At 41.3% G+C, this 19098-nt stretch overlaps 1 protein-coding gene across 8 annotated transcripts in view; it reads right to left on the bottom strand.

Moving 5' to 3' along the window:
* The window catches only part of SNX14 (sorting nexin 14), a 68362-nt gene extending 60081 nt beyond the window's left edge, over positions 1-8281 (bottom strand). For 3 of the 8 annotated variants that reach the window (XM_054721780.1, XM_054721781.1, XM_054721777.1), the window contains exons 1-3: positions 8004-8279; positions 1206-1326; positions 30-106 (exon numbers count right to left, since the gene is read on the bottom strand). In XM_054721780.1, the coding sequence (XP_054577755.1) occupies positions 30-106; positions 1206-1326; positions 8004-8197 (392 nt within the window). In that variant the 5' untranslated portion in view covers positions 8198-8279. Of the gene's footprint in view, positions 1-29; positions 107-1205; positions 1327-8003 lie in introns of all 8 variants that reach the window. The other 5 variants (XR_008557193.1, XM_054721779.1, XM_054721776.1 and 2 more) reach the window with 4 other exon arrangements.
* Positions 8282-19098: the final 10817 nt, after the last annotated feature.

Raw genomic sequence — 19098 nt, forward strand, 5'->3', positions numbered from 1 at the left:
AGATCAACAAATAAAAATATTTAACTTACCTATGTCGTTTACATTTCACTTTACCACAAACAGCACAGCTGCGACCTTGAGGAAATAATTCTTGAAGTCCTAACTGCTAAAAAAGGAAAATTGGGGAAGGGGAAGAGGAAGGTGGAAATTTGTCTTTACTTCACTTATCATCTTTGCAAAAAAGAATCAATTTTTCCAAAGCTTATTAATCATTGTATGAATTCAGAGGGCTTTTTTATTATTGTCTGCTTTAACACTAAAACCATTCTTTGTAATAAATACTACATGCTAAACTAAATAGACAACAGAGAAAAAACACCTTTACAATACTTAAGCCAAGTTCCCAAGGTTATAATTCAAGTCAATTTTTATGGTCACTTATAAAAAAATCAATCTATATTTGAAAATAATACTCTACGGCAAAAGTATAAGAAAAAACTATTTTCTATGTGATAACTAGTAAGGTTACAAAGCACCACTTTCAACTATGTTTTCTCTGCGTATAAATACCAATAAACCAGAGATGAGGGACTGAATCAACCTGAAGAATTATCAAGTAAGACTTCAAGATATCCCACTAAATCCTGATCTACATACTAGGGACTTTGCCTACCAGAGATAGATTCAATACACTACCATCTTTATCAAATTTCAGAAATACAAATTATTTTGATTAAGCAAACTGCCTAATTATTTCACTGTTTGTTTCTATGAAACAAATATTTAGGAAATTAATGAGGTTGAATTAATTGTGCCTGTGCCTCAGAATCACCTGGAAAACTTTTTAAACAAGTACTGATTACAAGGCTATTATAGAACTACTCAATCAAAACCTATAGGGCCCAGTAATCTTTATTCTTAAAGATTTCCCAGGTGATTCTACAGTACAAACAACTTTGGGAACCTCTGTTTTTATTTATTGTCCTCATAGTTAATATGCAGTTAGAGAACACGCTGAAACTGCAAATCTCGACTTTCTGAGAATTCTGTATTTTCTTTTTATAGCTCCTCCTAAGAGAACTGTAGACTTTTAAAAAAATACACATACGTACATAAATTTCATTTTGAAAATGTTCTGATGCCTTCCATTAAGTAGCAGATATATATTTTTTTAAATTACTGCTTTAACATGTTTTCAATAATAATATCAAACAGCATAGGATCAGACATACTGACTTCTATAAATAAGAACACATATATTTTACCTTGGGTTTGTATTTTATTGTGAAGAGCATATTTGGTAAGAGAGAATCAGGTCCTAATGAGCAGTAGAATGTGACAACTCCAGCAACAAATGACCAGAAGATCATTAAAATATGAAGATACCTTAGAAATAAATAAAAATAATTATTAGAACAAAAAATATATAACACTAAGTTGTCCCTTCATTGATTTAACAAGTATTTATTAAGCACCTGTTACATTAGACTGAAGCAATTTCTCCAATCATGATTTTCTGTAATGTATTTATCAGCTATAAGAATCACAAAATGTATGCTATCAAAAGAACATTTCACTTAAAGTATAAAGAAGTATATTTTGTAAGGTATATAAATGTCTAATCACTATGTTATACAACTGAAACTAATATACTGTATTGTCAACTGTAATTAAAAATAAATTTTAAAAATAAATAAATAAAATGGAGGAAAAGCTTATAAAATAAAGTATAAGGAAGTATAAATTCTCACTATTTCATAATTTGGTACCTAAATTGTCATGTTTAACTAGCCTATACTACATTCTTCCAGAATACCTTCTAATAATATTTTACTACTCATACCCCACCAAAATTCTGATTTTGCATTAAATAAAAAAAAGTAATTTACGGAGTACCTATTTTATTCCACCCAGTATTAGGCCCTGGGGCTATAGTAGGAAACAGAAGTGCCATGGTATCTATTTGCGTGGAAAATGCTGTGTGGTATGTGAAACAAGTGAGTGCAATATAGTGTGATCATGAGTTCTATATTATGACAGAGAAAGTACTCATGATATCGGAACATCTCAGGCAGAAGACACAGCCCAAAACTGAAAGGACAGAAAATTCTTTCAGCGAAAGAAAGTAATGTCTATGGAAAAACTAAGAGTGAGTAGGAGAAAAACAACAGAAGAGCATAGAGTTAGAGAAATGAGGGTCTGGACATGAAGTAGGGGAATTTGAACGAGATAACTAAGTAAGCTAAGCACAGTTATAAGGAAGAAACTGCTTTAGATGAATCTAAAAAACAAGCAGAAGCCAGATGATAGTGTCATATAATAAGTCATGTTAAGGTGTCTCAATACAGGCAGACCTCACACTGCACAGTTCTGATACAGTATTCATGAATTTCAGTTACCATGATTTTATGAAACACCAGCCCCTAACAATACAGTTCAAATTCTAATTACCACGTTATGTTTAACTGTGAGTAAATGCATAAAGTACAAACTTTGGTGCTGGCTCTTCAGTCCACAAAGTAGTGAGAAGAGAATGAAGCTAGTCCACAGAGAGAAGAAAAAGGAAGGTGAAGAAACAGCCACTGCATCATCTTACTAAGTGCTCTCTCACTCAGCATTTAAAACATAAACAGGGTTACCACCCACTCAAAAAAAACAGACATGGCTTAATGAAATACAAACCCCTTAGACCTTATGGTCCCTTTCTTTCTGGTCACAATTCACCCTTATACCTTATTTTTTCCCATTCCTTTATACAAAGTTTCACTCTAACCAAAATAGCTTCCTTAACATCAAGCTATTTAAAACAAAACAAAACAAAAAACTATGATAACCACCATACTGTTGTCTGTATCTGTGAGTTTTTCTCTGTCTTTCTCATGTCATCTCAATAAATTTATGTCTGGAAACTAACTCAAGTTATAGAGGTATTCACAGAGAAAATAATGAAATTCATGTCCACAGCTGCTTATCGAAAATCATTTTGAACCAGACAGATATGACTCAGAATTCTTACTTTTTAGGATTCTTAAACAGTGCTATACTTCATATTTCATATAACACCTCTATGAGATCTGATTCAGTACTCCATAATCAGATATTAATATTTTTGCCATAAAACATTAGCAATAAGAAAAAAGTTCGAAATAAAAACTGTAAGTAGTCTCATGTCTGTTTAGGTCAAGTTTTGTCATTAAATGTAATTAATTGGTACCAAACTTAGGGAAAAAGTTACATCTCCAGAGCTTTTTTGATTTCAGAATTACAGATTAGGAATTGTAGACCTGTATTTGATAATAAATACTGCATTCAATGTGTGTGGGCTATAAGTAAGGCAAGCAATAACTAAGGCATTATTCAAAAAGGAAATATATAGCTTTAAATGCATTAACCCTGTGGTTCTCAACCAAGGGTGATTTTTCCCCTCCAGGGGACACGGGGAGACATTTTTTATTGTCACAACTATGGGGAGTGAAATTGGGGTGGGGGTGCACCACTGACATCAAGTAGCTAGAGGCCAAGGCTGCTGCTAAATATCCTATAACAGGACAGTCCCCACAACAAAGAAGTATCTGACCCAAATTCAACAGTGTTGAGATTGAGAAACCCGGCATTAATCAGAGACCAAAAAAGTACTGAAACCCAACAGCCTAAGCATTCAGAACATGTGTGTGTGTCTGCGAGGGAGGACAAATTCAAACTCATGAAAAGAAAAGAAAAAATAAAGAGAAGAACCAATCAACAAAGTAGATAACAGTGACAAGAGATAATAAAAAGTAAGTTGGTTCTTTGGAAAAATTAATAAAATAAGCAAGCATCTAACTAGATCCTACTGGAAGTTACTAGGTCACCAATTATTCTAAACAGTGGTAATTAAAACAGTAGGCATTTATCCTACTTTTCCAATTTGAGCTGCACTTCCTTGTAACTAAACAGACCTATTGCATGGAGTAAAGCAATTCTATTTTTAAAAAGAATTCAAATTTAAAAGTATAGAAGGAATGAAAGAATGAGAAAATCATGTTGCAACCTATAATGAAATAACTGATTTAGGATATAAATAAGTGGTAAAGCGAAATAGAAAGTTTGTTTTGGTTTTTGAAAGTTTGTTTGGCCCGTGGCTCAGTTTGTTGGAGCATCATCCCATGCACTGGAAGGTCAATGGTTCAATTCCTGATCAGTTCTGTCCCCAGTCATGGCGCGTACATAGGTGCAGTTCTGTCCCCAGTCAGGGCCCATACATTGGCAACCAACTGATGTATCTCTCTCACATTGATGTTTTTCTCTCCCTTCCTCCCTCTTTAAAATCAATAAGAATAAAAATTATTTTCTAAAAAAAAGAACATTTGTTTGATACCTTACCTTTAAAGGTATTAGCTACCACTACCTGAATCCACAAAAAGTGCGGCTACTCCAGCTTATGTGGAGTAATCCTCTGATGTGATATAATAGAATGTACACAGCCTCGCTGAAGTATTCTTGTACCCCACCAAAAACATCTACATCTAATTGAGTCTATAGATCTAACACTCTGTCTACAAAAAATATGAAGGTGAGAATAAAAAAATAAGACACCCTAAGAAAACCATCAGCAAAATCCAGAGTGAACAAAATGACCCAGTTTCTTCAATAAGTCAATGTCAATGGGGGGAAAAAAGAGCAGGTGAGAAGGAATGTGGAGGAATGTTCTAGATCAGGTTAACAAACTATGGCTTGTGGGCCAAATGCCACCTGCTTTGATACAACCCTTGAGCTAAGAAAGTTTTTACATTTTTAAAGGGTTCTTTAATAAAAGAATATGACCCTAGCTGGTGTGGCTCAGTGGATAGAGCATCAGCCTGTGGACTGAAGGATCCCAGGTTCGATTCCGATCAAGGGCACATGCCCGGGTTGTAGGCTCAATCCCCAGTAGGTGGCGTGCAGGAGGCAGCTGATCAGTGATTCTTCTCATTATTGATGTTTCTCTCTCTCTCCCTCTCCCTTCCTCTCTGAAATCAATAATATATTTTTAAAAAAGAATATAGAACAGAGACTTCATGTAGGCCACAAAGCGTAAAATATTTACTGACACTACACAAAAAGTTTGCCAACTCTTGTTCTAGATTATGAGACTCACAAAAGTTTAAGAGATGTAGCAACCACACACAATGAATGAATCTAGTTTAGATCCTGATTAGAACAAATGCACTTTTCTGTAAGTTATATAAAAATAAAAATAAAATGAAGCTAATCATAGTACCAATCTTACAGTATTGTAAGGATATATGAAAGAAAAATAACTACTAACATTTAATAAGAGCACGTTCTATGTATTGAGCACCATTCTAAGCACTTTCCATCTTTCCATGTATTAACCTACTTAATCATCAAAATAACCATGTAATGTAGGTACTAGCATTACCCCATTTTACAGATAGGGAGACTATGACAGAGAAAAGTTAGATTACTTATCCAAAGTCATGTAACTGGTAAGTAGAGGAGTCGGAATCAAATTCTGACAGTCAAGCTTCAGTCAAAACTCTCAAACACAATTTATTGTGTTGAGGCAATTTGGAGCTTGGGAGGGAGGAAGGTAATACAAAAAGGAGCGTGTGCCTAAGTGCTATAATTTGCCATGTGTGTTATTAGACATTTGTGATCTTTTGCCTACATGTTGTCTCAAAATGAATGTGCCTTCTTTGGTGCATGGCTTAAGGATGAGGAGGATAAGCCAGTCCTTCTTTTAAGTAGACACCTCAGTCAATTTAATGACTTTCAATTTTTAAAAAATCATTTATTGAAAGTATGTATTGAGCATATCTTCCTATTTCTTCTATTTCCATTGTTATGCCCAAATGTTTTTTTTTTTTTTTTCTGAGTAGATTTGCCTTTTCCACTCTCAGAAGAGGCCATATTTTCTTGTATAACAATCTTTCAAAAATGGTCTAAGCATACATGTTTGTATGTATATGTGAATACACACATATTTTTAAAGAAAAGCAAACAATACGCTGAAAAGGCCCAGCCAGTGTGACTCAGTGGTTGAGCACTGACCTATGAACCCGGAGGAAACGGTTTGATTCCCAGTCAGGGCACATGCCCAGGTTGCAGACTCCATCTCCAGTGGGGGGTGTGCAGGAGGCGGCCAACCAGTGATTCTCTCTCATCACTGATGTTTCTCTCTCTCCTTCTCCCTTTCTCTCTGAAATCAATAAAAATATATTTAAAAAAATAATAATACACTATGCACTTCCTGCACCTTCCAAAAGCTTTTTCCTGGAAAAGGGATACCTAATCATTCTTTTAGTCAAGACAAATGTTTAAAATCACCTTTGCTGATTACAACGACAACAAACGGAAAATACCAAAAAGTGTATGCAAAATCAATTTCAGTCATAAACCCAACCACTCAGAGATAACATTAGTTCCTTCTTTCTTTGCATAATACAGACAAAGGTACAGGGTACAGATTATATGGTATGAAAATCAGATCGTATCCTAGGACTTCTTAACATAGAACACTATGTTTAAGTAGACACCTCAGAAATCTAGTTCAACTTGCTCCTATGAGGTTGTCCTACCTTGAAGACCGAAAATGACCTGACTCCCAAAGGATATAATAGGTAAAAGAATCACTGGAGCCGAAACCGGTTTGGCTCAGTGGATAGAGCGTCGGCCTGAGGACTGAAAGGTCCCAGGTTCGATTCCGGTCAAGGGCATGTACTTTGGTTGTGGGCACATCCCCAGAAGGGGGTGTGCAGGAGGCAGCTGATCGATGTTTCTAACTCTCTATCTCTCTCCCTTCCACTCTGTAAAAAAATCAATAAAATATATTTTAAAAAAAGAATCACTGGACAGCCCAGCCAGAGTGGCTCAGTGATTGAGCATGGACCCATGAACCAGGAGATCACAGTGGAATTCCTGGTCAGGGCACATGCTCAGGTTTCAGGTTCCATTTCCAGTAGGGGGCAAGCAGAAGGCAGCCAATCAATGATTCTCTGTCATCACTGATGTTCCTCTCTCTCTCCCTCTCCCTCCTCTCTGAAATCAATAAAGAACTATTTAAAAAAAAAAAAGGGGGGGGCGGGTAAAAGGGGACTAAACGGTGATGGAAGGAGACCTGACTTGGGGTGGTGAACACACAATACAACACACAGATGATGTATAATAGAATTGTACACCTGAAACCTATATAATTTTGTTAACCATAAAGAGTACAGTTGATTGCACGTTCAAAACAGAGAAAACAGCGTGCAGATGCTGTCGCTGACAACCCTCAGACCCCTTTCCACCAAAAGCATTCTGCACATCATTTTAAAGGGAAAGTTCTCCTCTACTGCCTACTTCATCGCTACCATTTCTAGAAAAAAGGCAAAATGACAGAAATCTACACGTTCGTTTCAGGGGCAGGACCTTCCAATTTCAAAACGTCAACTGAATTTAGCAATTTTAACTCTCGGTCTTCTCTTGAGAAGCATTCTAGAGATGTTGAGACGGGAAACTAATTTGCTTTCTGACTTCAGTTCAACAAATCTTTGTACCCAGCCGCAGTACGGTGGGCAGCTCAGCTGTAAGGGGGGGGGGGGGGGGGGTGCCTGTCTCAGTGTCTGTGCCTGTCTGTGTGTGGCTGTCTGTCTGTCTGTCTGTGTCTGTGTGCGCAGTGACAGCCCGGGAATCTGCAGGCTGCGGCGGCGACCGGACCTTGAACCCTCCGCGTCAGCTGACTGCACCGCCTCGGCGCGGTCTCCGCCGGGCCGCAGTTACCGATTGATTTCACCCCTCGGAAAAACGTCGATGCTGACCCAGGTTTTAAGAAGTGGGTGAAAAGATAAGAATCGGGCCGGCTGGCCTAGGAGACGAGGCCCGGGGAAAGCGGCACTTGAGCAGAGAGCCCTCGCCCGCACTTCCGGGCCCCGACGCCCGGCCGGGCTCCCCGAGGCGGCTGTCCCCAGAGGCCTCGCAGCCGCCCCGCGTCCCTCACTACGCAGCCCGGGCGGCAGCCACACGGGGCAGCCACACGGGCCTGCCGCCCCGGTTTCGGGAGCCGCCGGCCGCCGCGCGCTGGCTCCGCACTGCGGCGTTACCTGTTGAGGAGCAGGGAGGCGGCGCTGAGGCAGAGCAGCAGGAAGCAGAAGAGCGGGTACTGGCGGCAGATCTCGCGGCCCACGTCCAGCCGAAGCCGCTGCTTCAGCTTCTCCCCCACCGTCCGAATCCAGGGCACCATCTCCACCGGCGGGGCGGGAGCTGTGCTACAGACGGAGGTCGGGGCGACCCCCATTCACCTCCGCGTCTCCGCCCCGCCCGGCTGCCGGCCCGCCGGCCGACTCCCACCGCCGCCGACCGGCGGCCTGTCCCGGGGCTGCAGAAGCCCAAGCCCCGCCCAAGGCCCCTGCTGCGCGTGCGCGGCCGCCGGCCAAGGTTACAGCAGCACCACGTGCCCAAGGTCGTCACCCCGCGCCTGCCCCCGCGCGTCTCGCCGCCCCGCCCTCGGGGCCAGAGTCGCTCGCTGGCCTCGCGGAGAGGATCCCGCACCTCCGCCACCCGCTTGGGAGAAACTGCAGCCCCCCGCGGCTACCCGGCCCTGCCTGCGGGACACCTGGAGCTCGCGGGGCGGCTGGGGGCTGTAGTCTTTGTGACGCGGACCCGCGGAGGGGTGGAGCGCAGGGTCGCGCCCCCGCCACTCAGGCCCGCGTCCTCGCCGTAGGCTTAGCGCTGGGCTGAGGACAGGTGTGAGCTTTGCGCGACGCCCAGGGGGGAGAGAGGAGGGACGCTTGTGAGTCCTAGTTTTGCGCGGGTGAGTCATTCCAGCCTGGATGACGGAAGAGTCACACCCCCTGGGCCGCCACCCCTGCGAGAGATCAGTTCCTGACCGCCCCGCGGGCCTAGCCGAAATGCGAGTGTTTGGGTGAGGCAGGCGGGTCAACAGGTGAGCTTACAGCTCCCTTGTAGAGCCTCGTGAGGCTTTCGCTTTACTACATTTTTTAAAATATATTTTATTGATTTTTTTACAGAGAGGAAGGGAGAGGGATAGAGAGTTAGAAACATCGATGAGAGAGAAACATCGATCAGCTGCCTCCTGCACAACCCCCTAATGGGGATGTGCCCGCAACCAAGGTACATGCCCTTGACCGGAATCGAACCTGGGACCCTTCAGTCCGCAGGCCCACGCTCTATCCACTGAGCCAAACCGGTTTCGCCTCGCTTTACTACATTTTAATTACTGTAAGCATCTCTCACTCTGAGAGATACATAATAAGTAATTTGGGCGGCCCGCTAAGCGCTTTCATTTAGCCTCAACACATTTATCTCCGGATGTTAAGTACTCTAGTTTTCTCCCATTTTACAGCTAGATTACTGAGGAGGAGAGGAATTAGAGTCAGACAGCGAAACCGGGATTTGAAGCCTTTGTAACCCCAGAGCTGGTGCGCTCATGCGGCCAGTCATTTCTCCTTCCTATAATCTTACCCTCCGAAGTGCAGATATGTGCTCAGAAATGATTTTTTTAAAACAAAACAAAACGTGGTATACCAGTATGTATAGTTTCATTAGTATTTCCCCGTGTTATTATTCCGAATACATGGATCATATTGAACGATGCATTCTTTTTCCGTCAGAAAGTACCTTTAACTATTCTATTGGTAATTATTTAATTTCATTAATAGTATAATTATTACCACCCTTGATCACGAATCAATATACATTTCTAATACTTTAGGATCAATATCAATACAATTGCTGGATCAAAGGGTAAGAACATGAGACATACTATACATTTTTACCCTGGTCAGCATGCTCAGTGGTTAGAGCTTCAGCCAGCACACCAAAGGGTTGCAAGTTCGATCCCCTGGGCGCGTGCTGGAGGCAACCAATCTATGTGTCTCTTTCACATGATGTTTTTCTCCCTTTCCTACCACCACCCCCCATCCCATTCTCTCAAAAAAAAAAAAAAAATCAATGGAAAAAATATCCTCAGGTTAGGATTAACAACAAAAAAGTATCCATTTCATGGACTGTCATCATTAGTTATTGTTTAATTAACATCACAAATATATACTCACTAGAGACCCAGTGCACAAGATTCATGCACTGCGGGTGGGGGGGCCTCCCTCAGCCCCCCGTGCTCTCTCACAGTCCCGGAGCCCTTGACGGATGTCCTACTGACTGCTTAGGGGAGCTTCTAGCTCAGCGGTGCTCCCCTTGTGGGAGCGCACTGACCACCAGGGGGCAGCCTGTCCTGCATTGAGTGTCTGCCCCCTGGTGGTCATTGAGCAGCATAGTGACTGGTCATTCCACTGTTCGGTCGATTTGCATATTAGCCTTTTATTATTATAGGATGTTGTTTCTGACTAAATCATTTAAAAGACTGTGTAACACGCCCTAACCGGTTTGGCTCAGTGGATAGAGCGTCGGCCTGTAGACTAAAGGGTCCCAGGTTTGATTCTGGCCAAGGGCATATACCTTGGTTGCAGGCATATCCCCAGTGGGGGATGTGCAGGAGGCAGCTGATTGATGTTTCTCTCTCATCGATGTTTCTAACTCTATCCCTCTCCCTTCCTCTCTGTAAAAAAATCAATAAAATATATTTTAAAAATAAAATAAAAGACTGTGTAACATCATTAGGAAGCTAAGTGCTATTTTTAATGTTCGGAAATACATATCTAAACATACTTAACCCTTTACACTCGCTTGCTTTTTTCTCGATTCCTTTATTCTAATGCTAACCGTGTCAAGTCACACTCGACATCCAAGTGCAAAAGGTTAAATTTCACTTTTGTGGCTTTTCTAAGTGTCGTGTTTTTTTAAATATATTTTATTGATTTTTTTAGAGAGGGAGAGGGACAGAGAGCTAGAAACTTCGATGAGAGAGAAACAACCACCAGCTGCCTCCTGCACACCCCCTACCGGGGATGTGCCCACAACCAAGGTACATGCCCTTGACCGGAATCGAACCTGGGACCTTTCAGTCCACAGGCCGACGCTCTATCCACTGAGCCAAACCGGTTTCGGCCTAAGTGTCTTTGAATCATCTATAAACCCTGGTTTATATAAACACGAGAGGCCCAGTGCACGAAACTCATGCACTGGGGGAGGGGGAGTCTCTCAGACCAGCCAGCATCCTCTCCCAATCCGGAAGCCCTGCTGAGCGGCACTCCCCCTGTGGGAGTGGACTGACCACCAGGGGGCAGCTCCTGCATTGAGCATCTGCCCCCTGGTGGTCAGTGCACATGATAGCAACTGGTCATTTGGTCGATTTGCATATTAGCCTTTTATTACATAGGATTCTAGGGCTTTGCTGAAGTACAAATAAAAGGTGTATGTTGAATTAATCTACATGTATCAAGTGCCTACTGTGAACTTGAGTACTTTATAATTGGGTAAATTATTTTATTAAATATTTCCAGGAAGTTATATTGCCAGTCGTTTTTCTGTTTAAAAATCTGCTTCCTTAAAGGCCTATTCTAAAATTGCTGTGCAACTTTTCACTGAGAGCAAGAACATTTTAAAGATCTGTTCTGTTCAAATTACACATCTTTACAATAATCAACTAAAACTTCTTTCCCATATAATTTTCTCATCAGAGGCAATTAGAATAAGCTAACTATTAAACAATAGGCAACTTAAATTTTCATATTACTCTTATGCTCGGGAAAGTAGAAAATAAAAATAAATTTCTGCCATAGAAAACTCTTTAAAATCTATACCTGGAATCAAGAAAAAAAAAAATTCCTGTTGCTACAGACATTTAATGAAATAAAAACTTTATTTCATTAGGAAAGTTTTTATTTTGTTAATTTTTTTATTTTTCAATTACAGTGTACATTCAGTATGTTTTGTATTAAGTTTCTAAGTGTTTTCTCTTTAACCTTATAATCTAATATCTACTTTAACACACACAGAGATCTTGAATTTTTTTTCAACCTTTTATTAAACGTTTTGAACTTCCAATGGGGATATGGGATATCCACAATTAATCCTGGTTCTAAAACCAGCTCTACTTTCTACAGGAAATGCTAACTTGATCTATCTCAACTCCTAGATCCTCCACTCTAAAACAGAAATATCTTCTTCATAAGCTATAGTCATTACATTGGGTGGAAACTGCCTATTAAAGGTCTTTATACAATGCTTAATGCAAAAAGGTTTTTTATTTTGTGGATTTATGAACATGACAAAAACCAGCCAAACCAATTAGCTTTATTTGGATTATAATCTAAAATGACAATGATGTGAAGTCAAAGTTACCTTACAGGAAGCTGAGAACTTTAATGGCTGCCCTGAAGTTCAAACCTGCAGTGTACTTTATTGTAGCTAATAGCCATTATCTGGTTGTTGAATGTTTGAAATGTGGCTAATTTAAATAGACATGTGTTATACCTACAAAATACACACCAGATTTTGAAGATGGCATGAAAACAATATAAACTATCTCAATTTTTAAAACTTGATTACATGTTAAATGATATTTTGGAAATAATGGCTAAAAAATATTAACCACCTATGTTTCTTCTATAATGTGGCAACTAAAAATTTTAAATTACATATGTGGCTTGCACTGTGTATATCTACTAGACAGTGCTGGTTCAGACTAATGTTAGCTGTGGAGAGTTAGTACAATTAAATACATAAATTTTTCATAAATGTCACAATTATCATGTGTGCTAAGGATACATTTTCAAATTATAAAAAGTAAAAAATAGTTGATAATGCATTCACCTAATGGGCTAATAAACATCAAACTGCAATCCAATAATATCCCCAATATTGGATATTTATTGAATATTTATAAAATTAGCAAATAAGTATAAAGCACTGTGCTAAAGGTGGTAGTAGATACAATGATTTAGATGAATTTTTCTGACCTCCAAAGGAGACATGTCACATGTCACATATGAAAAAGGTATAATAGAGGGCATATTTATATACTAGAGGTCCAGTGCATGAAATTTGTGCACTGGGGGGGGGGGTGTCTCCTCAGCCCACCCTGCACCCTCTCCAATCCGGGATCCCTCTCAAAATCCAGGACCACTGGCTCCTAACTGCTCACCTGCCTGCCTGCCTGATCACCCCTAACTGCCCGCCCCCCCCTGCTGGCCTGGTCACCCCCAACTGCTCCTCCTGCCGGCCTAGTCGCCCCCAACTGCCCTCCCTCCCCCCGCTGGCCCGGTTGCCCCTAACTGCCCCTCCCACCAGCCTGGTCTCCCCACACAGCCTGCTGCTCGGTTGTTTGGTCATCCCTCACTGACCCCCCTGCCGGCCTGGTCACCCCACACAGCCTGTTCGGTTGTCCGTTCAGTTGCAATGGTCCTTAGGCTTTTATATATATAGATAAGGACTGTAGTAGTTTTCTGTTATTGTTGTTTTAATGACAGGTGATGGCAAAGGGAAACTTTCAACTGATGAGGATCAGGAAAGGCTTCTGGGAAGACAATAATTTGAGCAAAGACTAGAATTGTTAATTTTCAGAAGTCATGCAGCACTAGGCAATGTTAACTATTTAAAATGCTTTTAAATAATTAAGTCTGATTTCCCCCACCCCACCAGCAAATTCTACAAATTGCTTTGTATATTGGTAGAGGAATATGAAAAGAGAGTGTTGAGTACCAGTAATCAGACCTCCTTAACTCTGATGACCCTGAATAAACACCAATTTGTTGAGGGCCATTATTTGTGTGGGCTGAGTGTCAGGAAGAGAATAAATGAATACACAACTATCCCTAGAAGCCATTTCAGTTCCTACTTCTCACAGACTGCCCCCTATATAATCTTGGAGCATGCTCTCCTATCACAGGATTAGCATTCCCAAACCTGTTTTTCTCCCCTGTCTCAAAGCATCGAGGTTCATATTTTACCTATTGCGGCACTGTTATCTTTAGTCTTAATTTTACATCTCATAACCCTCTTCTCCCCACAACCTACCCTCTGTATCAACCTCTGGAAATTAAGCACCTGTTAAAGAAACCATTGAACTGATCTTTTTACTCCAAGAAATATTCCTTTCCTAGGTTTTCAAAATAGAAACTCATTACAATGGAGAATATGTAATTCAAGGAAGAGCATCAAGGGATTTTTATGAATAGTTTAAGATGTTCAAAATGCACTTATTACTTTCATATTTAATGCCTTCCCCCTTTTGTGGTGACAAAGTAAAACCTCAAATGGGAAGATCTGAAGGACTACAATTTTATACAACCCCTTGGCTCAAATAGATACTCTCTGGGTAAAAGCTGTTTTGATCATGACATTCTGGGTGGTCTCAGCACCAAAAAGTTAAGCATTTAATGTTTGTCACCTTGTTTCTAAGATATGATGGAATAACCCTCCTCTCAAACTTCACTTTCATAGGAATAGGTAGTTGGTTATAACTTCAGAAAATGTAAATTATTTAGTAACTGATTAGAAACTGAAAATAATGCTCACCTGCCTGTTGATAAATATTAAAGATTGATTGGAAAGGCACTTATAATCTAACACCACCGTTAATCTTGTATAAGATGGTCAATGTTTTTCTTAACTACTTTTAAAAGTTACTCATTAAATAAAAGATTCCATTTTCTTTTTTTTTTTCTACCTGGACACATGCCCTGACCTGGAATAACTGTGACCTCCTGGTTCATGGACCGATGTTCAACCACTGAACCACACCAGCTGAACTATTTCTTGTTAACTATAGAGACAATGGCTTTCTTTCATAAAAAAAAAAAAAAAAAGTCTTCACAATATTCAGTTGTTTATATTTTCACCTGACTCCAATAACTTCTAAAAATATTTTGGAAAGGCTTTGCAATCCTTCCTCTTACCTCTTGATAAGCTGTATTATAAAATATAAAAACAAAAGCACTTTCATGTGGTACATATAAACAACCATGCAATTAGGCATACTTCAGATATCATGAAAATCACTAACATTGATACTTCAATTCCAAGTCTAGTAAGGTTACTACCAAATATTTAAAATCAATTTTTATATTCACTAATTTTTCCTATTTTGATAACCTGATCCCAGCTATAATAAACTCAATATGTTATATCCAAGTAGAAATCTTGAATAAGAAAATTATGGAAATTCTTATTGAAAATGTTTTTAACAAACTGAGGACACCTGAGAAAGAGCCCTATTATTTCTTATTTTTATTTATGTATTTATTTTTATTGTTTTCAGAGAGAAAGGGAGAGGGAGAGAAACATCAATAATGAGAATCATTGACCAACTGCCTCCTGCATGCCCCCCACTGGGGATTGAGCCCACAAGTCAACACTCAACCACTGAGCCATGCCAGCTGGGCCTTATTGAAAATTTATTGGAAAAAATCCTCTATATTGAAAGACAGTTACCATTTAAATTTAGGGATTTTTAACTCAATGAACATTTTACAAGTCTGAATTTTGAGCATTATCAGAAAGTCACATATAGCCTATACCCTCCAATTTTGTGAAAACATTTCAAGATATAGTTCTTTATTTAATACTAGAGGCCCAGTGCATGAATTCATGCACGGGTGGGGTCCCTTGACCTGGCCGGCGATAGGGGCAGATCAGAGCCGTCTCGTCCAGTCTGGGGGGAGGGACGGCGGGAGGTTGGCCGGCTGCGGGAGGTTGGCTGTGGGAGCACACTGACCAGTTGTTTACTCGACCGGGTGTAACGGTCACTTATATTATAGAGGCCCAGTACACAAAATTCGTGCACTCAGGAGTGTACCTCAGCACTGCCTGTGCCCTCTCGCAGTCCAGGAACCCTCGGGGGATGTCCAACCGACGGGAGTGATCAGGCCAGCAGGGGAGGGCTGTTGGGGGCGATCAGGCCGGCAGGCAGGCGAGTGGTTAGGAGCCAGCAGTCCCAGATTGCAAGAGGGACATCTAGGACCTAAACTGGCAGTCAGACATCCCCAAGGGGTCCCAGATTTGAGAGGGTGCAGGCCAGGCTGAGGGACACCCCTCCCCAGTGCACAAATTTCATGCACTGGGCCTCTAGTATAGGATAGTTAAGAACTCTTATCGCAGATGTTCAGGCAGCAGTTCTATTACTTGTATTTTCAGGTTCTTTAATGTTTTTATTTATTTTTAGAAAGGAAGGGAGATGGAGAAACATCGAGCCCACAACCTATGCATGTGCCCTGACTGGAAATTAAACCAGCAACTTCTTGGTGCATGGGATGACGTTCAACCAACTGAGCCACACTGGCCAGGGCTGTTTGGTGTTTTGAAGTACATAATTTAACCTTTTGCACTCGGATGTCGAGTGTGACTCGACAAGGTTAGCATTAGAATAAAGGAATTGAGAAAAAAAGCAAGCGAGTGCAAAGGGTTAAAAGATTAGTTCACTTTCAGCTCTTGAGACTAAGAAGAAAGCTTCTCCCAGAATGCTCACAGAAACACTGATGGCAGGATTGGAGCAATTTTTGTAGGGCTTCCGAGTTAAGAATCCAACACTAAATCTATATAAATAGTCCTTTTCATGTACTGGTTTTTCAAATGTTGGTAATACATTATGTATTACTCTTAAATTGGTTTAAGCCTATTTATATACAGGCAGTCCTTGGGTTACATTGGACTCAACATACGTCATTTAGTGGTTCTGTCGCCATCTCCATTTATTTTTAAAAAAAAGTTTCGTCATTTTGACGTATGTACATATGTGCTTTATGGTTTTTTTTTAAATATACTTTATTGGTTTTTTACAGAGAGGAAGGGAGAGGAATAGAGAGCCAGAAACATTGATGAGAGAGAAACATCAATCAGCTGCCTCCTGCACACCCCCCACCGGGGATGTGCCCACAACCAAGGTACATGCCCTTGACCGGAATCGAACCCGGGACCTCTGAGTCCGCAGGCCGACGCTATATCCACTGAGCCAAACCAGCCAGGGCTGCTTAATTTTTTTACTATATATTTACCACAAGTAAAAGTCAGGACTTGTTTTCTTTTAATTTTTTTTTACCATTTCACTTCATTACTGCTGTGTATGTGCTCCATGTGAGTGACGTAGGTGCTTATGTAGGTGGGTTCCGACTTACAGCAAAAATCACATTACGTCGCACCATAGGAACAGATCTCCAACGTAACTGAGGACCTACTGTATTCAGCTTCTGCTGGTTACTTAGTTTTCTTTCCACTGTGTTAAAGCAACATATAAAACTAATCATGGGAGGATGGGAAATTGTGATTACCACATACACTGTTGTAAGGTAGCAATAACAACAAATATATAAACTAGAGGCCTGGTGCACGAATTCATGCATGGGTGGGGTCTGGCCAGCCCACACCAATTGGGGCCGATCAGGCCAGGGGGAGGGGCTGCGGGCCATTGGCCAGCTGGCTACGCCCCCTGGTCAAACTCCTTGTCAAGGGGACAATTTGCATATTAGCCTTTTATTATATAGGATGATTCTGTATATTCTTTTTGGCAGTTACAAAGCACAGAAATATCAAATTTTAAAATGCTGCCAGATGCTTTAAAACCATGGCCTACTCCTAAAAGTTATCTTATGCAGGTTGGTAGATTTTGGGTTTTGACTTAGTGGTTACAAACCAATAGTACAAAAATATAAAAGAAAACCCAGGTAATAGGAGAGCGAAAGTCAGAAATTTTATTTTCATGTTCTCCTAATTATACATGTTCCACAAGGATACTTTGTTGATAATTTTAATACACCTACAACAAAGAGACTTTACTATTTCGGGTGAAGAGGATTTTTGTTTGAGTGGTTGGCTTGGATGAGATAGAACTCTTAAGACACCCAGGCATGAAGTAAGACAAAGAAAGACAAGGCAGCCCTGGCTGGTTTGGCTCAGTGGATAGAGCATCAGCCTGCGGACTGAAGGGTCCCAGGTTCGATTCTGCTCAAGGGCATGTACCTTGGTTGCGGGCACATCCCCAGTAGGGAGTGTGCAGGAAGCAGCTGATCAATGTTTCTCTCTCATCGATGTTTCTAACTTTCCCTCTCCCTTCCTCTCTGTAAAAAAAAATCAATAAAATATATTAAAAAAAAAAAAAAAAAAGACAAGGCAAGCAGTGTGTTTATAGAAATTATCAAGCTGAGGGGGGGAGAAACCAAGATGGCGGCATAGGTACACACCTGAACTGCAACCTCGCACAACTTCAAAACTACAACTAAAAGACAGGAAGGCTGGCTGAGTGGAAATTCTACAACTAGAAGGGAAGAGAAAAGCACACTGAGACTCAGAGGAGCTGAGGAAGTAAAGGCAGAGGTACGGAGGTGCGCACGCATGCGGAGAGGACTGGCAACTGAGTACACAGCTGGCTTTTTCAAGCGGGAGACACAAGCTCCCGACTGCTCTGAACTCGTTCCGGGCTAGACTCTGGGGACCCAGACTCACACAGGGAGAAACTGGACTGTCTGGCAGCGGGCGAAACTCGAGGGTGGCTTTCTCTCAGAGGTGCTTGCAGCGATTACTGCGGGACACTGAGACTCAGCGGCCTCTTAGGGCAGGGCTGACGGGAAGCCACAGCGGTTTGCTCTGCCCTGAGATTCTGCCCCACCCGAGGTGTGCGCAGAGGCTTTTGCATAAGAATGGCCTGGTACTTTAAAAACTAAACTTAGCCGAAACCGGTTTGGCTCAGTGGATAGAGCGTCGGCCTGTGGACTGAAAGGTCCCAGGTTCGATTCCGCTCAAGGGCATGTACCTTGGTTGCGGGCACATCCCCAGTAGGGGGTGTGCAGGAGGCAGCTGATCGATGTTTCTCTCTCATCGATGTTTCTAACTCTCTATCCCTCTCTCTTCCTCTCTGTAAAAAATCAATAAAATATATAAAAAAAAAAAAAAAAAAACTAAACTTACCTAACAAACTGCAGCTGAGTCAGAGAGAACCAGAACATCCAAAAGAAGGCCCAAGGCCCTGCAGCAGCTTGCAATGCTTCACAGCTGGGCCTCATCTGGGCACCTCCAAAACCCAAACAAAGAAGAGGAATCTGCAGACCTCTCCGTAGATCCTGCTGGTTGGCCTAAGGCAGAGGCTAAATTAGCACCTTTTTGGAGATCCAAGAGCCAGTGTGCCCAGGGGTCAGAGTAGGACCATCCAGATTACAACTCTTCAGATCCATAAGAGACACACTCAGGGGGCAGACTCAGTGAGCACCAAAGCCCCACTGAAGCAAGTCTTGCCTCATAAGGGTGTCTCCAGCACAGAAGTTCTCCCATTGTAGACACAGCTGATCCTCA

This window comes from Eptesicus fuscus, chromosome 10 (assembly GCF_027574615.1).
Source record: "Eptesicus fuscus isolate TK198812 chromosome 10, DD_ASM_mEF_20220401, whole genome shotgun sequence".
NCBI classification, from domain to species: Eukaryota; Metazoa; Chordata; class Mammalia; order Chiroptera; family Vespertilionidae; genus Eptesicus; species Eptesicus fuscus.